This window comes from Monocercomonoides exilis, assembly GCF_001643675.1.
Source record: "Monocercomonoides exilis strain PA203 chromosome Unknown scaffold40-978991, whole genome shotgun sequence".
NCBI classification, from domain to species: Eukaryota; Preaxostyla; order Oxymonadida; family Polymastigidae; genus Monocercomonoides; species Monocercomonoides exilis.
This window is the reverse complement of record NW_027150585.1, coordinates 815,869-839,902: the sequence shown is the minus strand read 5'-3', so window position 1 is coordinate 839,902 and position 24,034 is coordinate 815,869. Positions and strand designations below refer to the sequence as shown.

Below are 24,034 nucleotides of genomic sequence, written 5' to 3'. Positions count from 1 at the left end.
GAGAGGACAAATTTGAATGGAGTTAATTTGCCTTTATTGGCTGTGTTGTAGTTGTAATCATTCTATTGTTCGTAATTGTTGTGATGGCTGTGGTTCAGCGAAAGAAACTGAGAGAATCAGAAAAGAAAGTTGAGAAAGAGAGATTGGAAAACGAGGAGATAATGGGGAAGATTGAGAGGAGAAGAAGGGAAAACAATGGAGGAAGCTTTGAGATGAGTGACATTCCATCAACATTGCTGGAAGGAATGACGAGCCAAATTCCACTTCTCATTGACAATGATGAAGAAGATCTTCCAGAGCCTCCATTAATGACCGATGACATTCTAAATGAAAATGATCTGCCAGATTTGGAATCTCCATTGCCATTGACTGAGGACGCTTCTGTTTCTGGAATACCTCAATCTCATTCATTCAATATTATATCAGCAAAGAAGCCATTTCGAGAGAAGGAGAAAAAGAACATCAAAACATTGCACTCAGTGATTCATTCAGTTCAAGGTAATTTTACATTAGGAACAAGAGCGATGGATGTTGTTGATGGGAAGGAAGTGGTTTTGGCAGTTGCAGGACTTTTTGAGCATTTGATTTCGGTTGATGATGAAAGAGTGGAAATGATGGGGAAACGATTGTGTCCATATTCAATCTTTATTGGGGAAGGAAACGAAAATGAAATATACTTGTTGACAGAGGAATTGGAAGATGAAAATCAGAAGGAAGAAATGAAGCGATGGAAAGAACCAGAAGTGGGAAATGAAGAAGAGAGAATAGAAAAGGCAGTTGTTTTCGCACTTGGACTGATTCTCCATGAGATGACAACAGGCGAAGTACCCTTGAGCGAGTATGATGCAGAAGAAGCGCAGGAGATGATGAGGGATGGGGTGCGACTGCTGACAGAAGGAATCGAAGGAGAAGAAATGGTTGAGCTGATGGAGAAGACGTGGGCAGATAAGCCGAATGACAGACCCAAATTGGCAGAAGTGATTCAATTGTTGACGGAAATGATATCAAATTCTTATTCTTACGAATATTGATAGTTTAATCAATTCATCAATTGTTGAGAATTTTAAATGATGTTTGTTTTTCAATTTTTTGAAATTTTTATGAAAGTTGTGCTGTTTTATTTTATCCATCAATAAATCAAAGTTTATAACATTTTTCAAAAATTGCAGTTGATGATCACTGCGAATGAAATACCGTTGAGTGAATGTTAACGCTATTTTTTCATTTCTCTTGAAAATTGAACAAACGAATTTCGAAATGATTTGTGAAATGAAAAAACAACTGCATAAAGTTCTGTTGACGAATAAAATGAGATTTTTTTCATTTAAATAATATCAACAAATATATATAACAATATTCAAAAACACAATTGATTAAACATCTTATATATTTCATTTATTACTGAAATTATAATTTGTTTATAAACATAAATGAATAAAATACAAACAATCATTAATTACACATTTTATTATAAAATACATATTTAATATTTCTCTAATGGTCATTAACGGGTGTTTATTGCATGATGAGAAAAAGCAAGGTCTTCTTTTTTGGTTATTAAAAATATAATTGTGGGATAGATCAAATAATTTTCTTGTTTTAATTTATTTTTCAAAATGTTTTATTTATTGAAAAATCATCAATATAATAAGAGTATATAATAATTAACAACCTTTTATCCACTTATTATTTCGAAATTATCAATTTTTATCAAAAATTTGAAATAATACTCTTATTTATGGGTGATTTAAAAAATCGTTTTTTCTCAAGGAACAAAACGAATTTCAAAATTCTAGTCCATACAAATGTTTTATTATTAAATCTTCTTTTTGTTTATCACAATGATTTATAGAATTAACAAGGATTGGAAATGGACCTTAAATACACCTATGCCAAAAATATGAAAAATTGAGCGTTCCCTTTTTCATACCATGCCTTCTTCTTTCACTTCCCCTTCTTTCACAAAAAAAATCATCTTTCCTCAAAAATAATTCTTCGCCAAAGCCCAATGGAAGGCATCTTCGATTTAACTTTCATTTCATCAATCTTCATTTCATTTTTCTTCTTCGCTTTTCTTCTTCTTCAAAGCCATCCACTCCTTCTCTCTTTCAGAATCCTGAATAAAATAATTATAATCACTTCAAAAAAATAACAATATCAAACCTTCAAAACATTTCTATAAGCAAATTTTCTGTTTTTCATCCATTGGCAACTGTTTTCTTTATCAATTTCATTATTCCTTCCTTTTTCTAATGTTTCATCATCTGATTCTCAGTTTTCACTTCCAAGTTTCTTCATCCTGTGAACTTTCTTCTTGAATTTGAAGAAAAAACTCGATATTCATTCAGATGAACAAGATGTTCCACTTTTTGTTTATTTTCGAAAATTTCCACTGGATTGCCTGAAAGAAGAACATTTACAGATAATAGCAAAATACAACAATATGCAAACCAATCAGCTATCATTGACTGTAAGCGTGTTTTTGCAAAAAGATATTTCTCAGAATCAGTTTTATTCGAATTGTGGTTCATAATATTTTCTTTCTTTTGTTGAAAAAAGAAAAACATTGCATGGCTATTTTTTTAAATAATTAATATTTTTATTCAATAAAATTTGTGTTTATTGCCTCAAAAATCAAAAGAGAGAGAAAAAAGGCCAATTGACGTGAAAATATTCCACTGACTGACGCAACCGTCAGTTTTTCAATCCGTCAACCAGGCCTATTAATTATCTATATGTGCATATTTTTTTTATCATTTTTTTGTTGAAGATTATGTTCATTTTTTTCTTTATTTTCATATTCTTCATTTTTCTCTTTTTCTTCATTTTTTTTAATATTTTTCTTTTCTATCTTTTTTTTATTCATTTCTATTTTATTGAAAAAATCATTTATGATGAAATTTGTTTTTGTATTTGTCAATATTCCAATATTCCCCCCATCACACAACGATGCAGCCTTTGAGCTTTAATAGATAAAAGTTGATGATGTATTGTTATGTTTTTATTTGAATGAATTTATATTTTCATATTTGCTTTTTTAAATTCAATGATTTTAATAAATATTTGTTTCACTTTTTTGTATTAATTATTATTATTTATTAATTTTTATTTTAATTGTTTATTTTGTTTTTTATTTTCTATATTTTCTTTTTCTAATTCTTCTTTTTTTTGAATTTATTTCATAACACACTGTATTGCTCAATCGCTTCGCAATATCTTCTGGCTTTTTTTCATTTGTTGCGAAATCTGATATTTTATAAATTAATTCAACACCAGTAATTAAGAGAAATTTTCAAACTAAAAACTTAAAGAAAAAAAATTTAAACTAAAATCAAACTTGTTTTTTTGCGTCTCGAGTTTTCGCAGATGCAAGAGCTATGGCTTCAAAGTCAGCTTTCTGCGGTTCGAAACTCTTTTTCATCTAAAAAATAAATAAAAATCATTCAAAAAAACATATTTCATTTTATAATTCACAAAAAAATTTTTTTAAATGAAAAATGAAAGAAAAATAATCAAAAAAATAAAGAATAATAAAAAAACTTTTTAATTCTGTTTCGCTGTAATAAATTAATGATTTTTAAGATGGTGCTGGGGCTTTGTTTTTCTCCCGTGAATAGAAATATTCACCGGGAGTTATGCCCCAGCCGTTTTTGTTTAATTCCGCAATTGAAAAAGACGAAGAAACGCAACGAAGAAGCTCAACACGAAGGTCCAAGAGGCTTCTTTTCCGCACTTCACCGATATTTTGAATTGAACTTTCAATTTTTTCTTTTAACGAATAATAATAAAAATAATAATAACATTAAAAATAAAATTTTATTCGCTTTGTGTTTAAATGATAATAAAAATAAAAAAAAACCTTCAAAGCGGGTCTGGATTGCCTCTTGGAAAGGCTTTCTTTTTTTGTAGCGAAAAATAAAATAAAGAAAACACCCCATAGGGTCGGATGGAGCAGCGGACTCCAAAGCTTCCAAAACTTTATCGGCTTTTCGAGTTTTGCTTGCACGAGGCAAGTCAATAAAGTTTCCAATCATCAAACTATAGATAGGAAAAAATTATGGAAAACAAAATAATTAATGTTAATCAAAAAATAAATACAATGAAAAAAAAACACACTTTTGATTTGTGAATCATTTGTATTTCCTTTTTATTTTCATCCTTTTTTTCGATAAAGTTTGAATATCATCATATATAAGCAATTGGACACGTTAATCAATTCACTTCGATTCAAAATGAAACTGTAAAGGGATTGGGCATCATGAAATGTTGAGGCAGGTTGTATAGAAGGCAATAAAGAAAGTTAGAAGGAAGAAGAAGAAGAAGAAGATTCTTGTGAAGTGGATCAAACATCACGAGATGATAGTGTAGTGTTCATGCTGATGATTTGAGTGTCGCGTTGCCATCAGCTTCTGTTTCCCTTCCTTTGCTCATTTCGGTTGATGAAGTCTGCTTGTTGCTAATGTTATAACAGTTATTATTATAATAATTATTTACGCTTTTATATTCAGATGCTGCAGATGAAGACAAACAACAGAAAGCAGATGATTTTTGGATGTTCTAATCAGTTAGATCTCCAGCTGGATGAGACGTTTTCTGAGAACTCGAAAGAAAAATGCCTTCATTTGGTGGATGAGATGATGATGTGGAGGAATATGATGATTATGAAGAAGAAGAGGGCGTTGAGGAATAGGATGAAAAGCAGAAGAGGTCGAGCGTGATGAGTGATTTACGTTATGGAATAGCTCAGAAGGTGAAAAGAATGGTTCTATTTGAAGGGGATATGGAGGAGGCAGGAAAGCTTGCTTCATTTGTGTTAGAAGAATGGTGAAGTCTGTCAGTGAAGGGTTTCCAGCAACGCCTGCGATGGGCATCACAGACGGAATCTGCTCAGCCACAGAGGCAGATGAAACAGATGATGCAGAAGACGCACCCAGCGGCACAACATTCCCAACAGACACGCTCTGTGAAGATGATCCTTGTAGATGTCGATTGTATCGATTTGAGGGGATCTGCTTGGAAATTGGAAGTGGCCCAGTCGGTGGGAAAAGAAGATAAGACATCCCGAATGAAGTCGAGTAGTCCAGCGATGAATGAGCATTTGCTCCTCCTGATGAATGAGAAAATCCTTGGCATTTGGAATAGGAACTCGAACGAGGTGCCGACTGAATTTGATAAATAATTGGTGTATTTTGTCTCAGGGTGGAGACGCAAAATCCTGAGAAGTTGGAGATATTCCATCTGAAGGTGATGTCCGGGATGAAGAGGAAGGAGTTGAAGCAGTTGAAAGAAATAAAGAAGCAAGAAGTGGAGAAGACGAGGAAAAATGTTAAAATGATGAAGAATGAGATAAATAATTCGACATTTGCGTTGAAGATGATGGAGGCTGCCTGGGACTTGAAGAAGTTTGCGAATCAAACGAACGAGAGACAGACGAAATAGATTGCATTGATCCGCTTTCTATTTGAGATAGCTCGCTTTTCTTTTCCGTCTCAAACGAAATAGCCGCTTTGCTTATCTCTCTGGCCACACCCTCCTTCTTCTTTGGGGAGATCATCTAGATTTTTCCATATTGATTCACCAGCTGCATCAGAATGCGGACAAGAAGCGGGCTCTCTGTCATCACTATCATCTGTGCCTCTTTTGCGAGTGTGTTGTCAATGTCCATCGCAAATTCCATCTTCTTTTTCTCTCTTTCGCGCGCTTTTCGCTCTGCTCTGTGTGCTTCTCTCTCCTTTCGAGGAAACTTTCGATCTTCTGCCATTTCCTTCTTCTTCTTCTTCTACATCAGCTCCTGGTTGTTCCTTGGTGAAGAGACCAGATGTTTCATCAACAGCACTCATTGAATCTTATCTGGATGTGGCTAGAGTTTTTGTCAGCTTCTCTTCGAATGACTCATTTTCACATTTTGTCTCATCATCCTCCTCCTCATTATCCTCATCCTCCTCCTTCGGCCATTCCTCTCAGCAGCCCAACTCTGTTTCTACTGAAACTCTTCCATCTTACTCAGAAAGCGAAGAAGAAACCCTTCAGCAACTGTTTGCTTTGCTCATCGTAATGATCCACTCTTTCTCCTCTTCTGTCCTTCCTCTTCTGCTTTTAAGCGCCTTCCAGACATTTCTCCTTCTCTTCTTCTGCGCTGTTGCAGATGCAGCTGATGTCATTCAGCCACTTTCCACTTCTGCTTTTCTAAATACCATTGTTACACTGCCTTTTTCTTCTCCTTCTTCTTCTTCATTCTTCAATTCTCTTTTCGCTCTTTCACCTTTCAGCTCCCCTTCCACACCACACGATACGCTTCTTGTCTCTCTCCTCTCCTCCTTCCTGGACATCTCCTCTGCCTCCATCGTTCTCGGCAGGCCATATTTGCCTCGGAGAATGTAGAAGCGCCACGATGCTGTCTTGTTCTCTTCGCTCTTTGAACTGCTGAATTCTGCACTGAACAACAGTGAAATTAACACGAAGTGGCCAGGGATGACACCAGCAAGTGTGGCTAAGTCTCTTGGAGCTGTCATTAAATACAAGGCAGATGTGATTATGGATGTTCCGAGGTGTCTGTTAGTGGGAGGTGATGATGATGATGATGATAAGAACATCAATGAATTGTCAGGAGCATCACCTTCTTCTTCCTCTGCCCCATTCCCTTCCTCTTCATTGTCTTCTCTGAACAATCTCACAAAGAAGCGCCAGCTGTCTCTTCTGCCTGTCTCAGTGGCTCTGAGAGTCATTCTGAACGAGCTTTCTCAGCTTCATTGCGCATGCAACCGGACAACAGAAAATAATTTGAGGAAACTGGAAAGATGGATCAAAACAGAAGTTGGCTTGAAGCTGCCTGAGAAGTGCTTTGGGCTGATGCTCTTTCATTATCTGTGAATGGACAAGCTGGTGGCTGGATTCGATGCTGTTGCTGCTTCAACGGGTGCTTCATCACCAGGAATGGCTGGGAAAGAGATGATGCGCAGTCCCTCTGTTTCTGTTTCTTCTTCTTCTTCATATCTGCCCTCAAACATTGCACGATTCGATTCGCAGAGGAAGCTGACTTTGTCGCATTCACGTGGCAACTCAGAAGTGGAACTCATTCAGAGCCATTTTATAGAAGATGAAGAGAGCAGAAAGGCCATTTTGAGTCTGGTTGCTGCGCTGTGCAGCGGGAATGAGGCAAACACAGAGCTTCTGTTGCATCTTTTGAACGAGACGCAGACGATGAACGACAAGGACACGTACCCGTCTTTCCACTTCACACCCGCCGAGTTGATTGCTAAGTCATACAAGAAGGAGAAGAAAGTTGAAAAAAGCGAAGAGGTTAAATACAGAGGGATTGTGAATCCAGGCACACTGTGCTCCATGAACTCTCTGTTTGTGCAGCTGTTTATGCACACACAGCCACGCTCCACGCTTCTTCTGTGGGAAGGCGAGCAGTTTCAAGGAAGCGCCCTGGAGAAGCTGGCAAGACCTTCACATGCGGATGTGCTGAGTGAGTGGCAGAAGAGCAAAGAAACAAGCACACGCCCACCAGACGAGCTGGAGGCGAAGATGGCAGAGATGCGGCTGCGCAGCGTGACAGAGGAGGAGAAAGTGCAGAACAGCGCTGTGTGGAGAGCAGTACGCTATCTCTTCTGGGAGCTGCAGGACAACCCGAGCAGGAAGGAGTTCATTGATGCTGAGCAGTTTCTGGAGGTATATCTCGACCAGGACAGGAAGCAAGTTGTGAATGGCGTGCATTGTGACATCCACGAGTTTTTCATGTGTCTTGTGGACAAGGTGGAAATGCATTTGGACGCGGTGGCAGCTCCAAACTTTGTCCGGCGCTTTCTGAAGGACCGCACGATGAACCTGCATGTCTGCAGATGCGGGCACGAGCGATGGCATTCGGATGGATTCTATGCGCTCGAGGTGGAAGTTAAAGGGAAGAAGAGTCTGGTGGAGTCATTGGTGTCGATTTTGGTTGGATCGAAGGTTGGGAATTACGAATGCGAAGAGTGTGGCAAGTGTCGCATAGCTGATGCGATCAACCGAACAGCTCTGAGAGACCTGCTGAATATACTCATTATTTTCCTCAGGCGTTTTGACTAATAGCCGCTGACGGGGAACAGGGTGAAGATCAACGACAAGTTTAAGTTCCCCAATGAGGAGGAATTGGATCTCGAACCATTTACGTGGGAGGCGATACAGGTGAGGGAAGAAAAACGAAGCAGTATGAAGCGGTTATCCAAAGCTGACACAGCAATCATGTTGGAAAAGATTGGACGCAAAGAGAATCTGAAGAATCTGCAGGTGCTGCATAACAACGAAAGCAAAGACAAGTTGCGTCCGGAGAGCTACAACAAATACCGTCTTCAGGGCATCATCAACCACTCGGGCACAGCCAATGCTGGATACAACATCTCATTTGCACGAGAAAAAGATGCACCGCACCAGTTGAACGAGTTCAACGACGACAGTTAGGCTGCTCCCTTCTCCTGCCATCGAGACACTAAAGGCAGAGGCCTTTGGCGGGAGCTTCCTGGACGATACCGCGCTGATCGATCCCGAGATCCTCAAGTACAAGCGCCTGGGCCTGCTGAGCGAGGCAGATACGGTCAAGCCGTACTCGGCATACATCCTCATCTACGAGCGGAAGCAGCCGGTGGACGACTGGAGCCTTCAGCACCAGCTGCTCAGCCAGATTCCGCAGGCAAAGCTGAAAGAAATGACAAAGTGTAGTCATCTGTTTCCAACTGTATCACAAGCAATTGGCTCTTTTCCTCTTTTTACAATGCATCCTCCACAACCCCACCCGTCTCCGCTGAAGATGCGTTCTCCTTTTAATGAAGATGTGTTCGCAGATTCTGCCTTGACAGAGCATTCGCCAATGAAATCGTCTTCAGATGGGATGAGCAGTGTGGATGAAAGAGTGTTGGTGAGACAGTTGGGCATCGTGAGAGACAGACAGAACTTCTCAAACACATTCTTTACGTTTGTGAGAAGGCTGTTTGAGCAGTTTGGATGCGAACAATATGCTGAAGAGGAAAAAGCAGCAACAACAGTCACTAATCCCAGATTATCTTCAACTGGTGCTTCATCTGCAACATCTGTTTCATCTTTGATTGAAACGAAACTTGCTGGCAAAAGCTCATCATCTTCATCCTTATCTGCCTCAGCTTCTCTGACTTTGCGTGTGCCGAATGTGCCAAAGGCAGATCCGACATTTTCTCGCGACTTCATGAATTTCTGGGTGCATTTTTTGCATTATTCGTTCTCTCATTCTGTGCACAATGCTGTGTTTATGCAGTTGAACATGGAGTTGGAGCAGATTCTTGTCCGCTCGCCAGACTTGTCGTTCAAACTTATCAAGCACATCACAACTGAGTTCCTCAGTGGAGAAGCAAAAGAGAGGGATGCCTGCCTTGCCAGAAAGTGAAACCATAAGAGTTCAACTGCATCCACCGCAGTGAATGCAATGACTGCTGTGGAGCTGAACAAGCTGGAATCTGAAGACATTGCAGGTGCGCCGTCGATTGCGAAGGTATTTCTCTTCCGCTGCGAAGACACTCAGCTGCGTCTGTGTTTTTTCCGCGCGCTCCTCTGCGTCCTTTCTGCTGTTCTGAAGTCAGTCTCAGTGTATTTGTCCAAAACAGATGCCTCTCTGTAACAGCAGCACCTCTCCATTCTGCTCCAGCAGCTCTTCTTCTTCTTCACATCGCTGCAAGATCTTCTGCCCTCCAAACAGAAGAAAGCCATCCAATTCGTCCCTCTGTTCCCCTTCCTGTGCGCTGCCTGCTTTCTGTCTCCTGTTTGCTCTTGGCTGCTCCTCCTTGCTAATTACCCTCAGTGCTGCCAGGACTTTCTTTCCCATTCTCTGTCAATACAGTCGGGAAAGTGGACAAATGCAGTGAGGTCGCTGTATTCTCTTGCTCCTTTGGATAGTAACAGTGCTTGTCAGGATGAGCTGCATCCGTTTCCACGTGAATCTGCAATGGTGTTGTTGATCTCTCTTATTTCTTGTCTGTATGATGCCCCTTCTCCGTCTGCGCCTGCTTCTCGTTCTATTCTTATGATTTTGAAAGGAACGAAGCCGACACCTCTTTTTGCTTCAGATTCATCCTTTTCCTCAATTTCGCTTCCATCTATACCAATTTCACAAGAAGATGCATTTAATTCGATCATTTCGCAGTCATTTTGTGATGTTCTTCTTTCTTCCACAAAAGCTCCCAGCCACTTTGCTTCTCTTTGTTCTCTCGCTTTGTCCTATTTTTATACCATTTGTCCAGATGTCGCTGAGCAGAGGTCATATCTTTTGCTTTTGGAGAAGTTTTTGACACGGATTGAGATTGGCTGGCTGCTCCTCAAGTCAAGAGAGTTGCTGTGTTCACTAAACAGAGAGATGAATGAAAAGTGGATGGATGTGTATTTATCTGTTGTGACATGCACAGTGACACAAGCATATTCATCATCATCATCTTCTTCTTCTCCTTCTCATTCTCATTCTCCTTCCCCTTCCCCTTCCCCTTCTCCTTCCCATTCTTCTCCTCCTCCTTCTTCTTCTTTTCATTCTTCTTTTCCTTTTTCATTCGAAAACCCTTTTCTTCCTCTTCCTTCAGAAAATCACTTCACAATTTTTTCAACATTTCTATCTTCATGTTCCTCCTCCTCCTCCTCCTCCTCCTCCTTCTTCTTCTTCTTCACCTTCACCTTCTTCCTCTTCTTCTTCTCTTCCTTCTCCTTCTTCTCCTTCTTCTTCTTTCGAAAAGATATCTTCGCCACTGCAAACAGCACAAGCCCATTCAACACTATGAGACATCCAAGTGTCATTAGCAGCTATGTTATTTTGTCGTTTTTCTTATCTGTTGAAAGAAGCGAGACATGCTCCACAAACACATCCAATGGTTGCGCTGAACTGGCATGTGAAGAACAAGAGCCCTCAGCAAAGGCAGATATCTCAGAGAGCGATGGAAGGCAGGGAAAGAAGATAGTAGTGACAGGGGCGCAGAAGTGTGCTAGAAGAGAAGAAACAAAGGCGAAGTCGCAGACGATGATAGTGGCTAAAGTGTTGTAGTTGGAGAGGGCGGAGGAATGAATTGGGTGATGTGTTGGCTTTGATGATGAAAATGTTAAAGATGATGAAGAGAAACAATAAGACGAAGGAATAAAGGTGATTATTTCCAAACAGATAATTATATGTCTTCTTCTGAAAAATCCTTCCTGAAAATTTTTTGTATTCGTAAATCTTTTTGTTTTGATGTCCTCATAGAGTTTTCCGTTTGAATGCATAAGTTATCCGAAAGCAGATACAATAATTATGCGTTAATATTTACCGTTCATTTGAAATCAGTGCCCGAAGCATTGACAATACTATGAAACTTCTATTCACATTCAACGCATTTAAATACAAAGGCAAAAATCATAATCACACATTTAACATGTCTTTTTCTGTTATTTCTTTAAATATCACGCTTGTTTTCAAATATAAAAATAAATTATTATTATGGATTTCGTTGCAAAATTTTTTTTGAATAATAATGTTATACACATTGTGATATGTGTGCAGAATTAGTTTGGAACAAAACATGATTTTTTTCATAAATTTAAAAAATTTCTCACCTTATTTAAAAAAATCATTAACTATTTGAATCACATCTTTTTCACCAATGGAATAAATAGCAAATACTTTATCAAAGAGGAAAAGAAATCTGGCTGATTGAATGAGCGAACGGAAGATGTTTTTAGTTGTTTTTTTATGAAGAAGAATGAATTTGAAAACAAGAACAGATGATTTTTGATGGTTTGACATGTTTTACGGATTGTTGCATTTTGAACTCATCTGTCAATGGATCATTGGGTTGCGAAAGATGAAAAGAAATGAAATTCAGAAAATCATCACAAATTGTCTGAACAAAAGAAAAGAAAAATTCATGAAAATGGAGAACATGCTTGTTGTATTGCAGAAGATCAAGGCTCCAATGCATTAATTGCCAAATTATCTTGTGCCATGAAGAAAAGGATGAATTTCAGCTCCAACAGAAATGATGGAGGTTCTTCAGTTCATTGAGAGTGCATCATCAAAAGGAAATTTATTCATTTGATTTGATGTTGTTATCAAATTTGTGCATTCAAGGCCATTTTCATTTCAGTTGAACTGAGATTTGGAATAGAAGGAGGAAGACGGCTTTTCCATGAGATACACTCCAGCAAGGTTATTTCTCAGCATATAAAAGGGAAAATGGGATTTTGGAGGAAAGAAAGAAATTCAATAAAATATCAGTTGAATCAGAATGAAGAGAACAGCTTCTTTTTTGAACAATTCACAGGAAATTATTTCGTATGCTGCAATCAACAGTTTGCAAGTTTGGATGTTTTCCGTTCCTCTTTAACGATGTCTGTCAAACATTGAGGAGTGAAAATATAAATACTGCTTGCAAAACATCACGTCAAACCTTCATCTTTCTGGATTGATTCCGACTCAATTTGGAATTTATGTTTTAATTCTATTTGAAAAAGAAAATATGTGTGATTATTTTTGAAATCATATTTGTTTTTTCAAGAATTTCGGTTCGATAATTTCTTTTGAATATTAACCAATGAACACTTAAACGTGAACAGGCATTTTCAAGACCTCTTTATTTTTATTTCAGATCATGCATTTTCTTTTGCAACAGTTGTGATAATTTTAGCATTTGAATACAAAATCTCTTCCCAAAGGCAAACAATCTTTGAAAAATCAATACACCGAAAAAAGTTTGATTTCAAAAATAATGACACACACATATATTTGATTACAAAAGTAATTACCCATATCTTTCCTCAAACTGTGCTTTTGGTTCACACATTTCAATAAAGCAGAATTCAGATCTTTGTATTCTTTGAAGATATTGAAGATAAGTGGCACTTCATTTCGTGAATTCGTTGTTGTGAAAATGCTAAAATTAGCTGTCTTGTTACAAATTATAATTTCGTTTATTTTTTTTCAAATATTCATCCAAATAACAAGATTTCATAAAAAGACCCTGTTTTGTTGTAAATGGAAATTATATAAAAGAAAAATAACAATACAAACAGCAAGCAAAGCAAAGAAAAGCAAATCAAAAAACAATAATTAAAATTCAAATTAAACTAAAACAAAAATTAAAATTAAATCAAATTGAATTGAATATTACCGCAAGTCGAAAATAAGTCCATATTTAAGAAAAAAATGAATAAGGGAAGGTCATTTTTCTCATAATAAATAAATAAATCAAAATAAAACCCGCGCAAACGAAAAATCACTTTTTAAATTTATAATAAGAAAAAAAGATAAAATAAAACGTTAAATACAACCACAACGAGATCTTTCATCTTTCTTTCAATCAATGTTTATAAATTTATCCTTTTGAATTCCTCTAAACTCGAACGAAACTCACCAATTCTGCTCCAAAGGCTCTTGATTGTCTCAGCTGCTGCCCCAACAAGATTTGTGTCGTGGCGCCCGTCCCTCTTCAGATAAACATCCTGCTGCAACTCTGCCGACTCCCCCATCTCTTCCATCTCTTCCATCTCCCCCATCTCCCCCATCTCCCCCATCTCCCCCATCTACCCCATCTCCCCCATCTCCCCCATCTCCCCCATCTACCCCATCTCTTCCATCTCTTCCATCGCAACAAAAAATCTCGCAAGCCTCATCAGAGTTTCAACTCCTCCCGATGAACCAGAGAAACGCTCGTCCTTTCCCTTTACTTTTCCCACACTCTGCGACAAACAGGATGCTCTTTCATTTTCAACTTCTTTTCCTTCTTTTTCTTCATTGTCTTTTTCTTCATTGTCTTTTCCTTCATTGTCTTTTTCTTTCTTTCTTTTGTTTGTTTCATTCAGTTCCATTTGTTCACATGTTTTATAATCTGCCTCAGCAGAACATTCACATGAACACTCAGAAGAAGAAGAAGAAGAAGAAGAAAATATCATTGCAAGCTTTCATAAAATGTTTCATAATCTTTTCACAAAATATTGTTCAAAAACATCGTTGAAAATTTCAGATTATTTAGTAAATGTTTGAAGAAATGAAACAATAAGATAATTTTGTTCCTCTGAATTTCATATTTTTCTTTTGGAAAATATCCATCATCGCAAACTGAAGTTTGCAGCTTTTTTAAAATGAAAATTTTTATTGAATTGTGTGAAATGTTATCAGCTGAAGATGAAAATGTGTGTTTGTTTTTTGCAAACTTCATTATTATAAATAAAATTTTGAAATAGAAAACTTTCGAATGAAACGAAATTTTGGCAATCATGAAAGAAACTGAGATTTGTTCCTAACTTCTTCTGCAATATTATTTTTATTAGTCTTCCATTGCAATTCATGAAAATCAAGAAATTTTTAATAATAAAGAAAAATATTGGAAAATTCTGAATGGAACGAAATTCATGAAGGAAAAAAATATTGTCCCATTTTAAGAATTTTTTCATCAAAAATAATTAATATTTTTTTTTGAAAAAGAAAATATGAAATTCACTTTCTTCTCTTCGATCTGAGAGTTTGTTGTAATTGGGCATTGTGGATTTCTTTCCGAATTTTCACTTTCCATCATTTCCTTTCGTCTCTGTAATCTTGTTCCAATAATAAACTGGAAGAATTTTTCTTCAATGATTTCATTTTCGTTTATCTTATTTTCATTGTTCGTGATATTTAATTGTTTTCGTGGATTGATTGAGACTCATTATCATCTGGTTCTTCTATACTGTCTGGTTGTGAGATCTCTTCCCTTGCTTTCTCTGTTTCATGGCCTTCTGGCAAACGAGATTGTTGATTGATGGGAATAATGGAATCTTTTTCGTCTGGTGCAGTTGATGATGGAGGAATTGTGGATGGCTGTTGAATTGTTTTCTTCTGTCTCCTGATTCGATAAAATAATCTGGGCCATATTATTTGAAATGTTGGATTTGAAATAATGTTTGATCTGTGTGTTGCTTCTCGATGATTATCTTGCGAAATTTGCCACCTGATCAACTGAAGTTCCCTCCATTGCAAAGGCTGATATCGAAATGTGTTTCAAAGTGTATGGGCAGTAGTGAAAAGGAATTCTTCAGTCTTTCATCATTTCATTAACTGCTTTTCTAATTGCTTGAGCCTTCATTGGATCATATGTTGAAGAGCTCAGAAATAGTTTATTGGAATTTGGATTGTGAATTTTCACTCGATTCCATATGTCTTTTATGGCTGTTGCTGGACATATCAAACTTTCCTTGCTGAGGAATGGGGTAACAATGTTGCTTCTTTCAAGTCCAGTTTTCAGTGATGTTTTCAGGTTTATTGATTGCTTTTCTATTTCTGATTCCTAAAGATTGATTCTTTCCAATTCTGTGAAGCGGCACGCAGAGAACATCATACACAAACAAATTGTTTTCCTCGTTAGCTGTGAGAATGACAAATTTTCGTTCTGTCCAATCGTTTCTATATATGTGAAGAGTTGTTGAGGATTCCACATATCATCTTGTCTCTTTTTCTTTCTGCATTCTGATCTCCTGAATGATCAGAACAGAATTGAGATCAAGGTGCTCTCTCCAAGTGATTTTCCGTATAATACTGATGTTAGGAAGGAAATGGCAGATCTGACAATTCTCAATGAAGAAGCTTTCATTCCGTTGTTTTTCAAGGCGACAAACACATTTAAGCATCTTTTTTGCGAAATCTGTAATTTTTGAAGAGATTTCTTTGAATTTCAGCTGATGCCATCCGTCTTTGAAATGTGCAAACACATAAGTGAATCCCATCCATGTTGGACTTGCCACGCAATTTTTGCACTCTTCGGCCAGTTCACGTGACATGTCGCTTGATACAAAAATCTCATTCCAACACGATTCTCCCTTTTCGGTTATGGATTGGGTGGGCATGTCCTCAGTCTTCCTGAATGAAGAGTTGCATTCATTTGCTTCATCCATCCACATTCCTTGATAATCTCCTTCGTTCTCCTTCATGTCCAAGAGATGTGATTTTTGTTGTTCGGGAGAGGTTCCCATATCTGACCCTTCCAATCAAGAATGAGAAGAAGAAGAACTCGAGCATTCTCTATCGTGGCTTTTCGGATCACTGCTGGAATCAAAGGAACCGGTGGATGCGTAAGATCTGTCTCGTTTCTCCAAGACATTTGTAACCGGTATTGACTTAAATTGCTTCCTGGTCCGCACCATCTCATTGATTTTGAGTTTTCTATTGTTGTTTAGGCACAGAAGGTGATATGCATCTGAAGCTGATTGGTGATCTCTTCGAGTGCTTCTTGTTCGACTTTGTAATCTCCTCCTTTTGCCAATCTCGATAAATTGTCTGCTCTGACGTTTCTCTCTCCGGGAATATGTTGAGCTTTCACAACAACTTTCAGCCCTTGGATTTGATTCCTTAATTTTTTCTGAAAGGTTTTGAGATTCGGATCAGTTCCCCATCGATTCAGATTGTGAACTTATGTTGTGTTGTCTTAACGAATAAGCAGATTTCTAATTTCTTGATTTCGAATGGAATTTGAGAAATGCGCGATGGCTTGATTTGAAGCGAATGGCTCTCTGTGATTTAAACTTTGGTTTTTGATTGATAGTGGAAGAGGTTTGAAAAAGTCCAGCATCTGATTGTTAACTTTCACTGTTGCTCCGATGGCATATCCTGATGTTTCAATTGTTGGAATAGCTTCTGGTCGAAACTCTGGATTCAATCTCCTTGGTTAATTCTCTTTCAGCCTTTCGCTCCACTTCCCGAAACAATTTGTTATCGATGCATTCACGCGGAATTCTCCTTGCCATCCATTCAGACTCAAAGCTTTGTTCAGAAGTTTGAACAGTTGTGACAAAATAATGGAGGCTTCTTGAAACACGAATCTGGTCACATTCAGTTTCACTGTTAACAAGGCAAACTTCTTTATCGAAACAACTCTGTTGTACTGGGCAATCCTCCTCCATTTTTTGCACTCTTTCATCTGCTCGGTTTTCTTCGATTCCTCCATCTGTACCACAAACCGATTGGTATCCCATTGGAATCCCAAAAATTTGAACTGCTGACTTGGAATTAAATGACATTTTTCTGGATTGACCAATAGTCCCAATTTGTTGAACAACGAAAGGATTTTCTCCACAATTTATTGAGTTCCTGTCAATATTGATGAAAAAGAACAATATCGTCTAGGAACGCAATAGTTCTCACATTCCATTCCTCCCTCAAGTATTTCAGAATTTTTCTTATCACTTTTGTGAACGTTCGAGGCGCGTCTTTGCATCCGAAAAGAATTCCGTGGAAAGCACAGTATTTTCTTTTGAAAACGAAAGAAAGGGATGGAGATAATTCTTCGCTGACTTTTTTTAAGAAAGGAAGCTTGGCTCAAGTCCAATGTGACTGTATAATCCTTTTCTTGTATAATTTTCTCCACTGTTCTGTGGTCTTCTTGCTTGCAATAAATCGTCTTGATTGCATTGTTGAGTCTTCGACAATCCACAATTTGCCTCCAGCCGCGGTCTTTCTTTCTGATAACAAACACTTGGTTAGGATGCTTCACATCCTTCTCCTGAATCAGCTTGATGATATTTGTTTCAAGTTGCTTCTTGACCAACTCTGAAAAGACTTGTTGGACATTTTGACTCTGATGCTCCAAAGGGTTGAATACTTCTGTTTTCTTGAGTGATTCCTTCGTAGCTTTGCTTCTCCAAACAAGGACGACTCCGTTCCCAATACTTCGTGCTCCTCCAATTTTTTCCCATTCTTCTCGATATGAATGGCTTAAGTTTAAATTGAACAACTTTCGTTTGCATTTTTTTTTAAAATTTGAATATAACGATGTTAATCGACATAATAAAACAAAGCGATTCAAGGAGGGAAATATCGAAATTCGACATTGAAAATGAACAAAAATATTTGATTTTTGCAACCCATAATATTTTCATGAAGATCACAAAGAATTGAAAACACAATTTTTTGGCTTAGCAAAGTTCAGGACAACTTCACAATGCAATATTCAAAGAAGATATAATATAGTTATTGTTTGAATTATCGACTTTTTGCATGTATTGTTTTCAATGATGTTATTTACATAAAAATTAATGTCTGAATTATTCAATAGTTTCAGCAAAATAACGGATATTTCGTTTAATAAATTATCGAAAGACTCTATTTTCAAAGGAAAATGTTTTATTTATTGTGAAAAACAGTTGACAATGAAATTATAATTATTGGAACATTTATTATTTTTGTTTTTTCATTCTGTGATAAACATTGAATTGGGTGATTATTTTTGAAATCATACATTTTTTCGTGGTGTTGATTTTTCAAAGATTGTTGATTTTTTGAAAGTTATTTTTTTTTAAAAAAGAAAAAAAAGCGTAATAATTGTTTTTATATGCAAACATTTTAGTTCAATCAAAGATTAAAATGATTATATGAAGCCTTATCACTTTTCAATTTTTTTTACTGATATTCAAGAAATAATTTCGCACCGAAATTTTTGAATGAAAAAATATGATTTCAAAAATAATCACCCAATTAATATGAAAGATAGATATAATTGCTGTCTTTGAAAGAAATAAATTGTTTGCAATGAGAGAGTGGGTGTGGCGAAATTGGAATTTTGCAAGAAAAGATGGAAGGTGAAGGAAAACAATTATTTGAAAGATGCGACGTTGGGACGGATGACAGTCAATTAAAAAAACTTTTTCAACAATTGTCTAGTCTTTTTTTGGATAACTTTCAAAGTCTGTTTTCTCGAATTTGAAATTCACTTCATTTATTTCTTTTTTCATTTCTTCATCTTTTTTTGTTCTAATCCAATCAGAACCCATCTTATTCATCTCAAGTTTTTCATATTCTGCATTTTGCTGGAAGTTTACGGAAAACTCTATTATGGCATTGTTCACGTGTTTTGCTTTGTCTATGAAAAATTTACATTTCTCAATTTTTGAAATATTTTTTCGTTTAAAAAAGAGAACAGGAAAAGTTCAATGAATGAATTGCGCACATGTGTTATTTGAAATGAAAAACGAAAAACGTGTAGAAAAAGAATTTGTAACGTGGAGCAGACATAATGCACTGGACTCTCTGAGGGATGCTACTCAATTTTTGATGTGGATCGGCTGCTGAGCCTCTGGGGTGTCTGGGAAATGGGGCAGCGATTTATCTACCAGATGGCTGCGCCTATACATGGAACATGTTTGTGATGCCTCTTTCAATGCGCTATACCAGCAAAATCTTGTGAATTGGCCGTATGAGTGGGATTGTGAGGCAGTCTGGTGTCAGTGGGTGGTGTTGTTTCTTTTCGCTATGTTATCTTTTTTTCCAAACTGGTGAATGTGTGCCATTTTGTATGCCTCTCGAGGGAATCATTCGCGTGTTACACCTTCTGCATGTCTCTTTTTTCCGTATTTTATTTCTCAACAGGGCGCAGCTGGGAATGTTTCTCAGCAGAAGAATTTTTTTAAGACCCGGGTTCCTGGGTGGGCCAAAACGGCGGGGGAGGCGATGGGAGCAATGAAAACGGATATTGTGAGCGGTGCAGCGGGAGACGAGGGGATGCAGCAGAATTTTGTTTTTTCATCTCAAAGGCAGTTATTGGCATCAGTGGCAGCGCCAGCACAAATACGAATGATTTTATTGGACGCTCTCCATCAGACTTGGGATTTGCAGTTATTTCAGCCAGCAAAAATATTTCGACTCAAAAAGACATCGCAAACACATTTATCGACGAACTTCCTATTCCGTTGTCAAAGACGAAGAGAGAGAGAATTTGTCCCAATCACACTCACTGCCTTCCCTCTCCCAACAACAGAAATCTTCTTTTCCCCAACATTGATCGTCTTCTCTTCGCTCACATGCCTTCCACCCAGCACTGTGATTGTCGAGCTCAGCTGCGCCATGCTCGACCCCACCGCATGCCCCACTGTCTTGCAAGGTGCTGCCTCACTCATTCCACACAAATTGTTTGTGTCACTTCCACCCACCCCAACATACCGATCCTTCATCCCTTCCTTCAGCCAATCCTTCTTTTCTGTATATTGATAATACCAACTTCCAGATTTATAATAACGGCACACTCTCGTATCATTGCTATTCGTTGTATATGATTCATAGAATGGGTTAGCCGATGAGAAGAGATTGTAATAATCGTAATACATCACATCGTGTCCATATGGAGTGGAGGCATTGCAGCTGCAATCGTGGAAGAAGAAGAAATAGCAATAAAGCTTGTCGCCTGGAGCTGTTGATTGGCTTGGATTAAACCAAAATCCTCCACCATATGACACTGCTGAGCAAGAAATAAATTGGAGGATCCTCATTTTGAATGCAGATGGAACACTTTGGCAATACATCCCCCCACCATAAGAATTTGAAAGAGAGCATGAAGTGAAAATGCAGTCAAACACACACGCACTCTCCCCTTCTCCATTTTCTGCTTCAGCACATCCTGTTCCCGAAACCTGAAAATTTTCAAGAAAAAGTCCTCCTCCGCGACTGTTTGCAGTGCAATTCTGGAATTCACATCCGCTGATCCGAACACATGTTGAAATCGTATAAATGAGCATTCCTCCTCCATGCTGATTTTGCGCGGTGCAAGCATTAAATGAATTGTTCTCTATTTTAACTTCTTTTATGCTTGCGCACATTATCCCCCCACCCCGGCTGTATGCAAAACAATTATTAAACAGACAATGTGAAACAAAAAGCTCTCCATTCCCCAGATTGTACATATAAATAGCCCCTCCGCTTGACACTCCATCAGCATAATCATCTTTGCTTCCATTAGCCTTCGATCCGTTCCACTCACACCAAGTGAATGAGTTTGCTCCATTGAACGTTTCATTCTGTCTTCCTGGAGTCAACTTTCCATCTGCTTTTCCTTCACATACAACATTTCTTGTTCGACAACACCCAATGAATGATGTGTTCGAAACAGATAAGGAAGCCAAGGGGCTGTTCAGAGAAGGAACAATCCCGCCATCATATGCATCACAAACAGAAGTGAATGAGCAACTGTTCATAAAATAAGAGGTTTGTGAAAATGTAGTTGTTGAAGGTGAGCATGCCTCATTTGCTGTTGAGATATTGAAAAAAGTGAGTTTGGAGAGGGATATAAGGGGAATGGAATGTGACGAGAGAAATTCCGTTGAAGATGAGAAATGCGATTCTCTCAAAGAAGTTCTTCCTTTTCCTTCTCTTCCCCATGCCTCTTGGCGCCATATCGTAAAATATCGCATTAAGTTTCAATTCACCTTTTTCTGCCTCTTCTTCTGCTGCTTCCGAAAAGATTTTTGTTAAAAAAATTCCACAAAAATTTCTTTCCCCATTCTCTTCAGTTTTTTCCGCCTGGCTCATTCTGCCAAACACTCTTCGGTTGCCCATTTCTACCAATTTCTTCCAGGAATGCCCAGAAAAAAAAAGCAGTGCTTCCATGTCCCATATTTCATGCTCCCCAAGCGCTTCTGGCAACGCCTGATCGCATCACACATCAATGAAATTAAAATATGCAAATACATATAAAGGCATGAGCAGAATATACGCGTACCTTTCAAATAAGCGAGAAACTTTTGTGAATGATTTATTATTAATTGTTAATAACATATGTGCAAACCTGACCTTGCGGAAACGAGTTGTTGATAAATTATGAATTTTTTATTTTGGCAATTTTTCCTCAAAAAATGGGTGAGATCAATAATCTTTAATAAAAAATGTCAAAGATAACAGAAACAAAAGACGTGATCTCAAACATGAATTACTTGTTTGCTAATTTGGAACGCACTTGGAAGTGGATTTTCGAACATAGACTTCTTCATGATACTGGGGAATGCAAACACTGCAAATTGAAAAAACTATTGTGCAAAAGAGACAACGCATATTTTCAAAAGTGCAAAAAGTGCCTGAAAACAACATCTGTTCTAAAAGGAACAACATTATCAAAGGCAAAAACAACTGTCAATAAGAATATGCATGTGTTTCTGCTGTTTTGGCTGAAATTAAGCATTAAGCAAACTTGTTTTTTATTATATCTGGATAGAAACACCGTTTCATACTATTATAATATTTGCAGGGAAGTTTGTGTGGATGTGCTATTCAAGAACCCAATTAAAATCGGAGGAGTGGGGAAGGAGGTGGAAATTGACGAAATGTTGTGGAGAAGAAGGAAATACAATAGAGGAAAAAGGAAAAAGCAAGTTTGGATTTTTGGTGGTGGAGAAAGATCTGAATAACGTTACAAAAGATCTTTTATGGTGGTTGTTCCAAACAGGAACAAGGAAACTCTTCTTGCAGCTATCAAGAAGCACATTTAACCTCAAACAACTATATACAGCGATGAATGGAAGGCCTATAATTGTCAAGATGAAGAAGGTTTTATACACAAAACCGTATTCCATAAGAGACATTTTGTCAATCCGGAAAATAAATCAGTATATACAAACACAGTGGAAGGTTTTTGGGCACACTTTCGGATATTTCTTCCCAGATTTGGAATTCGAACAAGATTTCTTCAACAATATATAGCATCTTTCATTGTTCGTTCGATGGGTTTACTGACTTTTAATCAACTCGTTGAATCCGCAATTCATTTGAACATTGAAAACGTAGAAATGGTTGCTGAGGAAGACGAAAATGATCCAGAAAAGGCTAACGAAGAGGAAGAAATCCCTGATATGGATGATCTTCCTGATGAAGATACTGATTTCGGTGCAGATGATGGAGCAGACGCATCAGAATGGACTGATGATTAGTTCTTTTTAACAATTTCATACACTTTTCAGAAAATAAAAAATAATAAAAAAATATTTTAACCCATTTTTTTATTCAAAATTTGCAGAAAAAATTATTCATTTAAATCCAACAAGCTATTTGCGCAAGATAAAAATGCAATGGAATGATCAAGAATAGCTACACCTTTCTTCGTATCGATTATGAAGTGTTTTCTTTTGGTACGCGTATATTCTGCATTTGCCCAAAAAAGAAAAGAAAAAGAAAGAAAGAAAAAAAAAAAAAAATTAAAAATTAAAATAAAATAAAATTATATATAATAAAAAAATTTTCATGTGTTGATTTCATTGAAGATCTCTTCAGCTAAAACTATTATAAAAATATGATTAAATCAAAAATAAATATCTAAATACAAAGTCAATGAAAACTAAAAACAATATCCAAAAGAATAAATAAAAAAAAAAGCAACCATTTCTGGAGTATAAATTTGATTTTTGTAATCATACATAAACACCAAAAATTACACCTTGTACATAATTAAACAAACTAATCTAATATTATAAATGAAAGATTTGCAAAAGAACAGTGCAACAAAGACTCTCACCTTTTACTCTTTTCGCACTTCACTCGGGCATTTCGTTGCGCGCATCGCCAACAACTCTGCCACTCTCATTAACATCCTTCTGAAAAGGTGATAATCCAAAATCTGTTGACATTATTGCTTTCACATTTCTCATGTCTTCATCTTTGGATGGCACAGTTCCTCACTCCTCTTGCTTGTCAAAAGAAACTCCATTAAATACGTTTGCCCATTCACAGTGTATTGAAGACCCGAAGACGATGAACAAAGACGAACACTTTATTCAATTCCACTTTCAGTGTGGATCCATAAAAAATCACATTTTTCACAACTTTTGCAGTTCGTTATATTTTTTTCGTCAATTTTTTTTTCAGTGCAAGTGCTTTCACCATTGTTTGCAGTTGTTCAAGACAAATTACAACCACATCACAGTTTTTTTATAATCTCTTCACCAATCAAAATTGTGTTTTTATTATCAAAAGACAAAATTTTGCCAGAACAATTCTGCACTCCCTTCTTCATGCATCCTTCAAATTCCATCAATTCACCACCAAAATAGGCTGCTTAGCGAATTGTTCAATTCTAATAGCAGAAACCATGAAAAGTAGCAAATGAAGAAGATGCAACGTGATGGTTCAAAGATTATGCTTCCTCATCAGAAGACAGCCTTGGTGATGCTGAAAACTCATCTCCATGAGATCCTGCGAAACGAAACAGATTTTGGAGAGGGGATTCCGATGTCAAGGATGGAGATAAAAGAGAAGGCATTACAGCATCCGAAACAAAAAAATTCGTTAATGTTT

The 24,034-nt window shown here is 37.1% G+C and overlaps 10 protein-coding genes across 10 annotated transcripts; 3 read left to right on the top strand and 7 right to left on the bottom strand.

Moving 5' to 3' along the window:
* Positions 1 to 83: 83 nt before the first annotated feature.
* MONOS_8101 (putative Protein tyrosine and serine/threonine kinase) lies at positions 84 to 1,031 on the top strand (the record flags this gene model as incomplete). The annotated part of the gene is made up of 1 exon (XM_067878485.1): positions 84 to 1,031. One exon carries the CDS (start codon positions 84 to 86, stop codon positions 1,029 to 1,031), a length of 948 nt encoding a protein of 315 aa, XP_067722846.1.
* A 3,534-nt stretch (positions 1,032 to 4,565) lies between these two features.
* MONOS_8102 (uncharacterized protein) lies at positions 4,566 to 5,761 on the bottom strand (the record flags this gene model as incomplete). The annotated part of the gene is made up of 2 exons (XM_067878486.1): positions 4,566 to 5,162; positions 5,579 to 5,761. 2 exons carry the CDS (start codon positions 5,759 to 5,761, stop codon positions 4,566 to 4,568), a joined length of 780 nt encoding a protein of 259 aa, XP_067722845.1.
* A 400-nt stretch (positions 5,762 to 6,161) lies between these two features.
* On the bottom strand, positions 6,162 to 6,725 carry MONOS_8103 (uncharacterized protein; the record flags this gene model as incomplete). The annotated part of the gene is made up of 1 exon (XM_067878487.1): positions 6,162 to 6,725. The coding sequence occupies one exon, from the start codon at positions 6,723 to 6,725 to the stop codon at positions 6,162 to 6,164; it is 564 nt and encodes a 187-aa protein (XP_067722844.1).
* Positions 6,726 to 6,870: 145 nt separating this feature from the next.
* On the top strand, positions 6,871 to 9,397 carry MONOS_8104 (putative Ubiquitin carboxyl-terminal hydrolase; the record flags this gene model as incomplete). Its single annotated transcript, XM_067878488.1, has 3 exons — positions 6,871 to 7,953; positions 8,074 to 8,437; positions 8,481 to 9,397. 3 exons carry the CDS (start codon positions 6,871 to 6,873, stop codon positions 9,395 to 9,397), a joined length of 2,364 nt encoding a protein of 787 aa, XP_067722843.1.
* Positions 9,398 to 9,592: 195 nt separating this feature from the next.
* On the bottom strand, positions 9,593 to 9,832 carry MONOS_17993 (uncharacterized protein; the record flags this gene model as incomplete). The annotated part of the gene is made up of 1 exon (XM_067870969.1): positions 9,593 to 9,832. The coding sequence occupies one exon, from the start codon at positions 9,830 to 9,832 to the stop codon at positions 9,593 to 9,595; it is 240 nt and encodes a 79-aa protein (XP_067722842.1).
* Positions 9,833 to 9,915: 83 nt separating this feature from the next.
* On the bottom strand, positions 9,916 to 10,547 carry MONOS_8105 (uncharacterized protein; the record flags this gene model as incomplete). Its single annotated transcript, XM_067878489.1, has 2 exons — positions 9,916 to 10,103; positions 10,355 to 10,547. 2 exons carry the CDS (start codon positions 10,545 to 10,547, stop codon positions 9,916 to 9,918), a joined length of 381 nt encoding a protein of 126 aa, XP_067722841.1.
* Positions 10,548 to 10,768: 221 nt separating this feature from the next.
* On the top strand, positions 10,769 to 11,032 carry MONOS_8106 (uncharacterized protein; the record flags this gene model as incomplete). The annotated part of the gene is made up of 1 exon (XM_067878490.1): positions 10,769 to 11,032. The coding sequence occupies one exon, from the start codon at positions 10,769 to 10,771 to the stop codon at positions 11,030 to 11,032; it is 264 nt and encodes an 87-aa protein (XP_067722840.1).
* Positions 11,033 to 13,578: 2,546 nt separating this feature from the next.
* Positions 13,579 to 13,911, bottom strand: MONOS_8107 (uncharacterized protein; the record flags this gene model as incomplete). The annotated part of the gene is made up of 1 exon (XM_067878491.1): positions 13,579 to 13,911. One exon carries the CDS (start codon positions 13,909 to 13,911, stop codon positions 13,579 to 13,581), a length of 333 nt encoding a protein of 110 aa, XP_067722839.1.
* A 1,521-nt stretch (positions 13,912 to 15,432) lies between these two features.
* Positions 15,433 to 15,963, bottom strand: MONOS_8108 (uncharacterized protein; the record flags this gene model as incomplete). The annotated part of the gene is made up of 1 exon (XM_067878492.1): positions 15,433 to 15,963. The coding sequence occupies one exon, from the start codon at positions 15,961 to 15,963 to the stop codon at positions 15,433 to 15,435; it is 531 nt and encodes a 176-aa protein (XP_067722838.1).
* Positions 15,964 to 19,674: 3,711 nt separating this feature from the next.
* Positions 19,675 to 20,949, bottom strand: MONOS_8109 (uncharacterized protein; the record flags this gene model as incomplete). Its single annotated transcript, XM_067878493.1, has 1 exon — positions 19,675 to 20,949. The coding sequence occupies one exon, from the start codon at positions 20,947 to 20,949 to the stop codon at positions 19,675 to 19,677; it is 1,275 nt and encodes a 424-aa protein (XP_067722837.1).
* Positions 20,950 to 24,034: the final 3,085 nt, after the last annotated feature.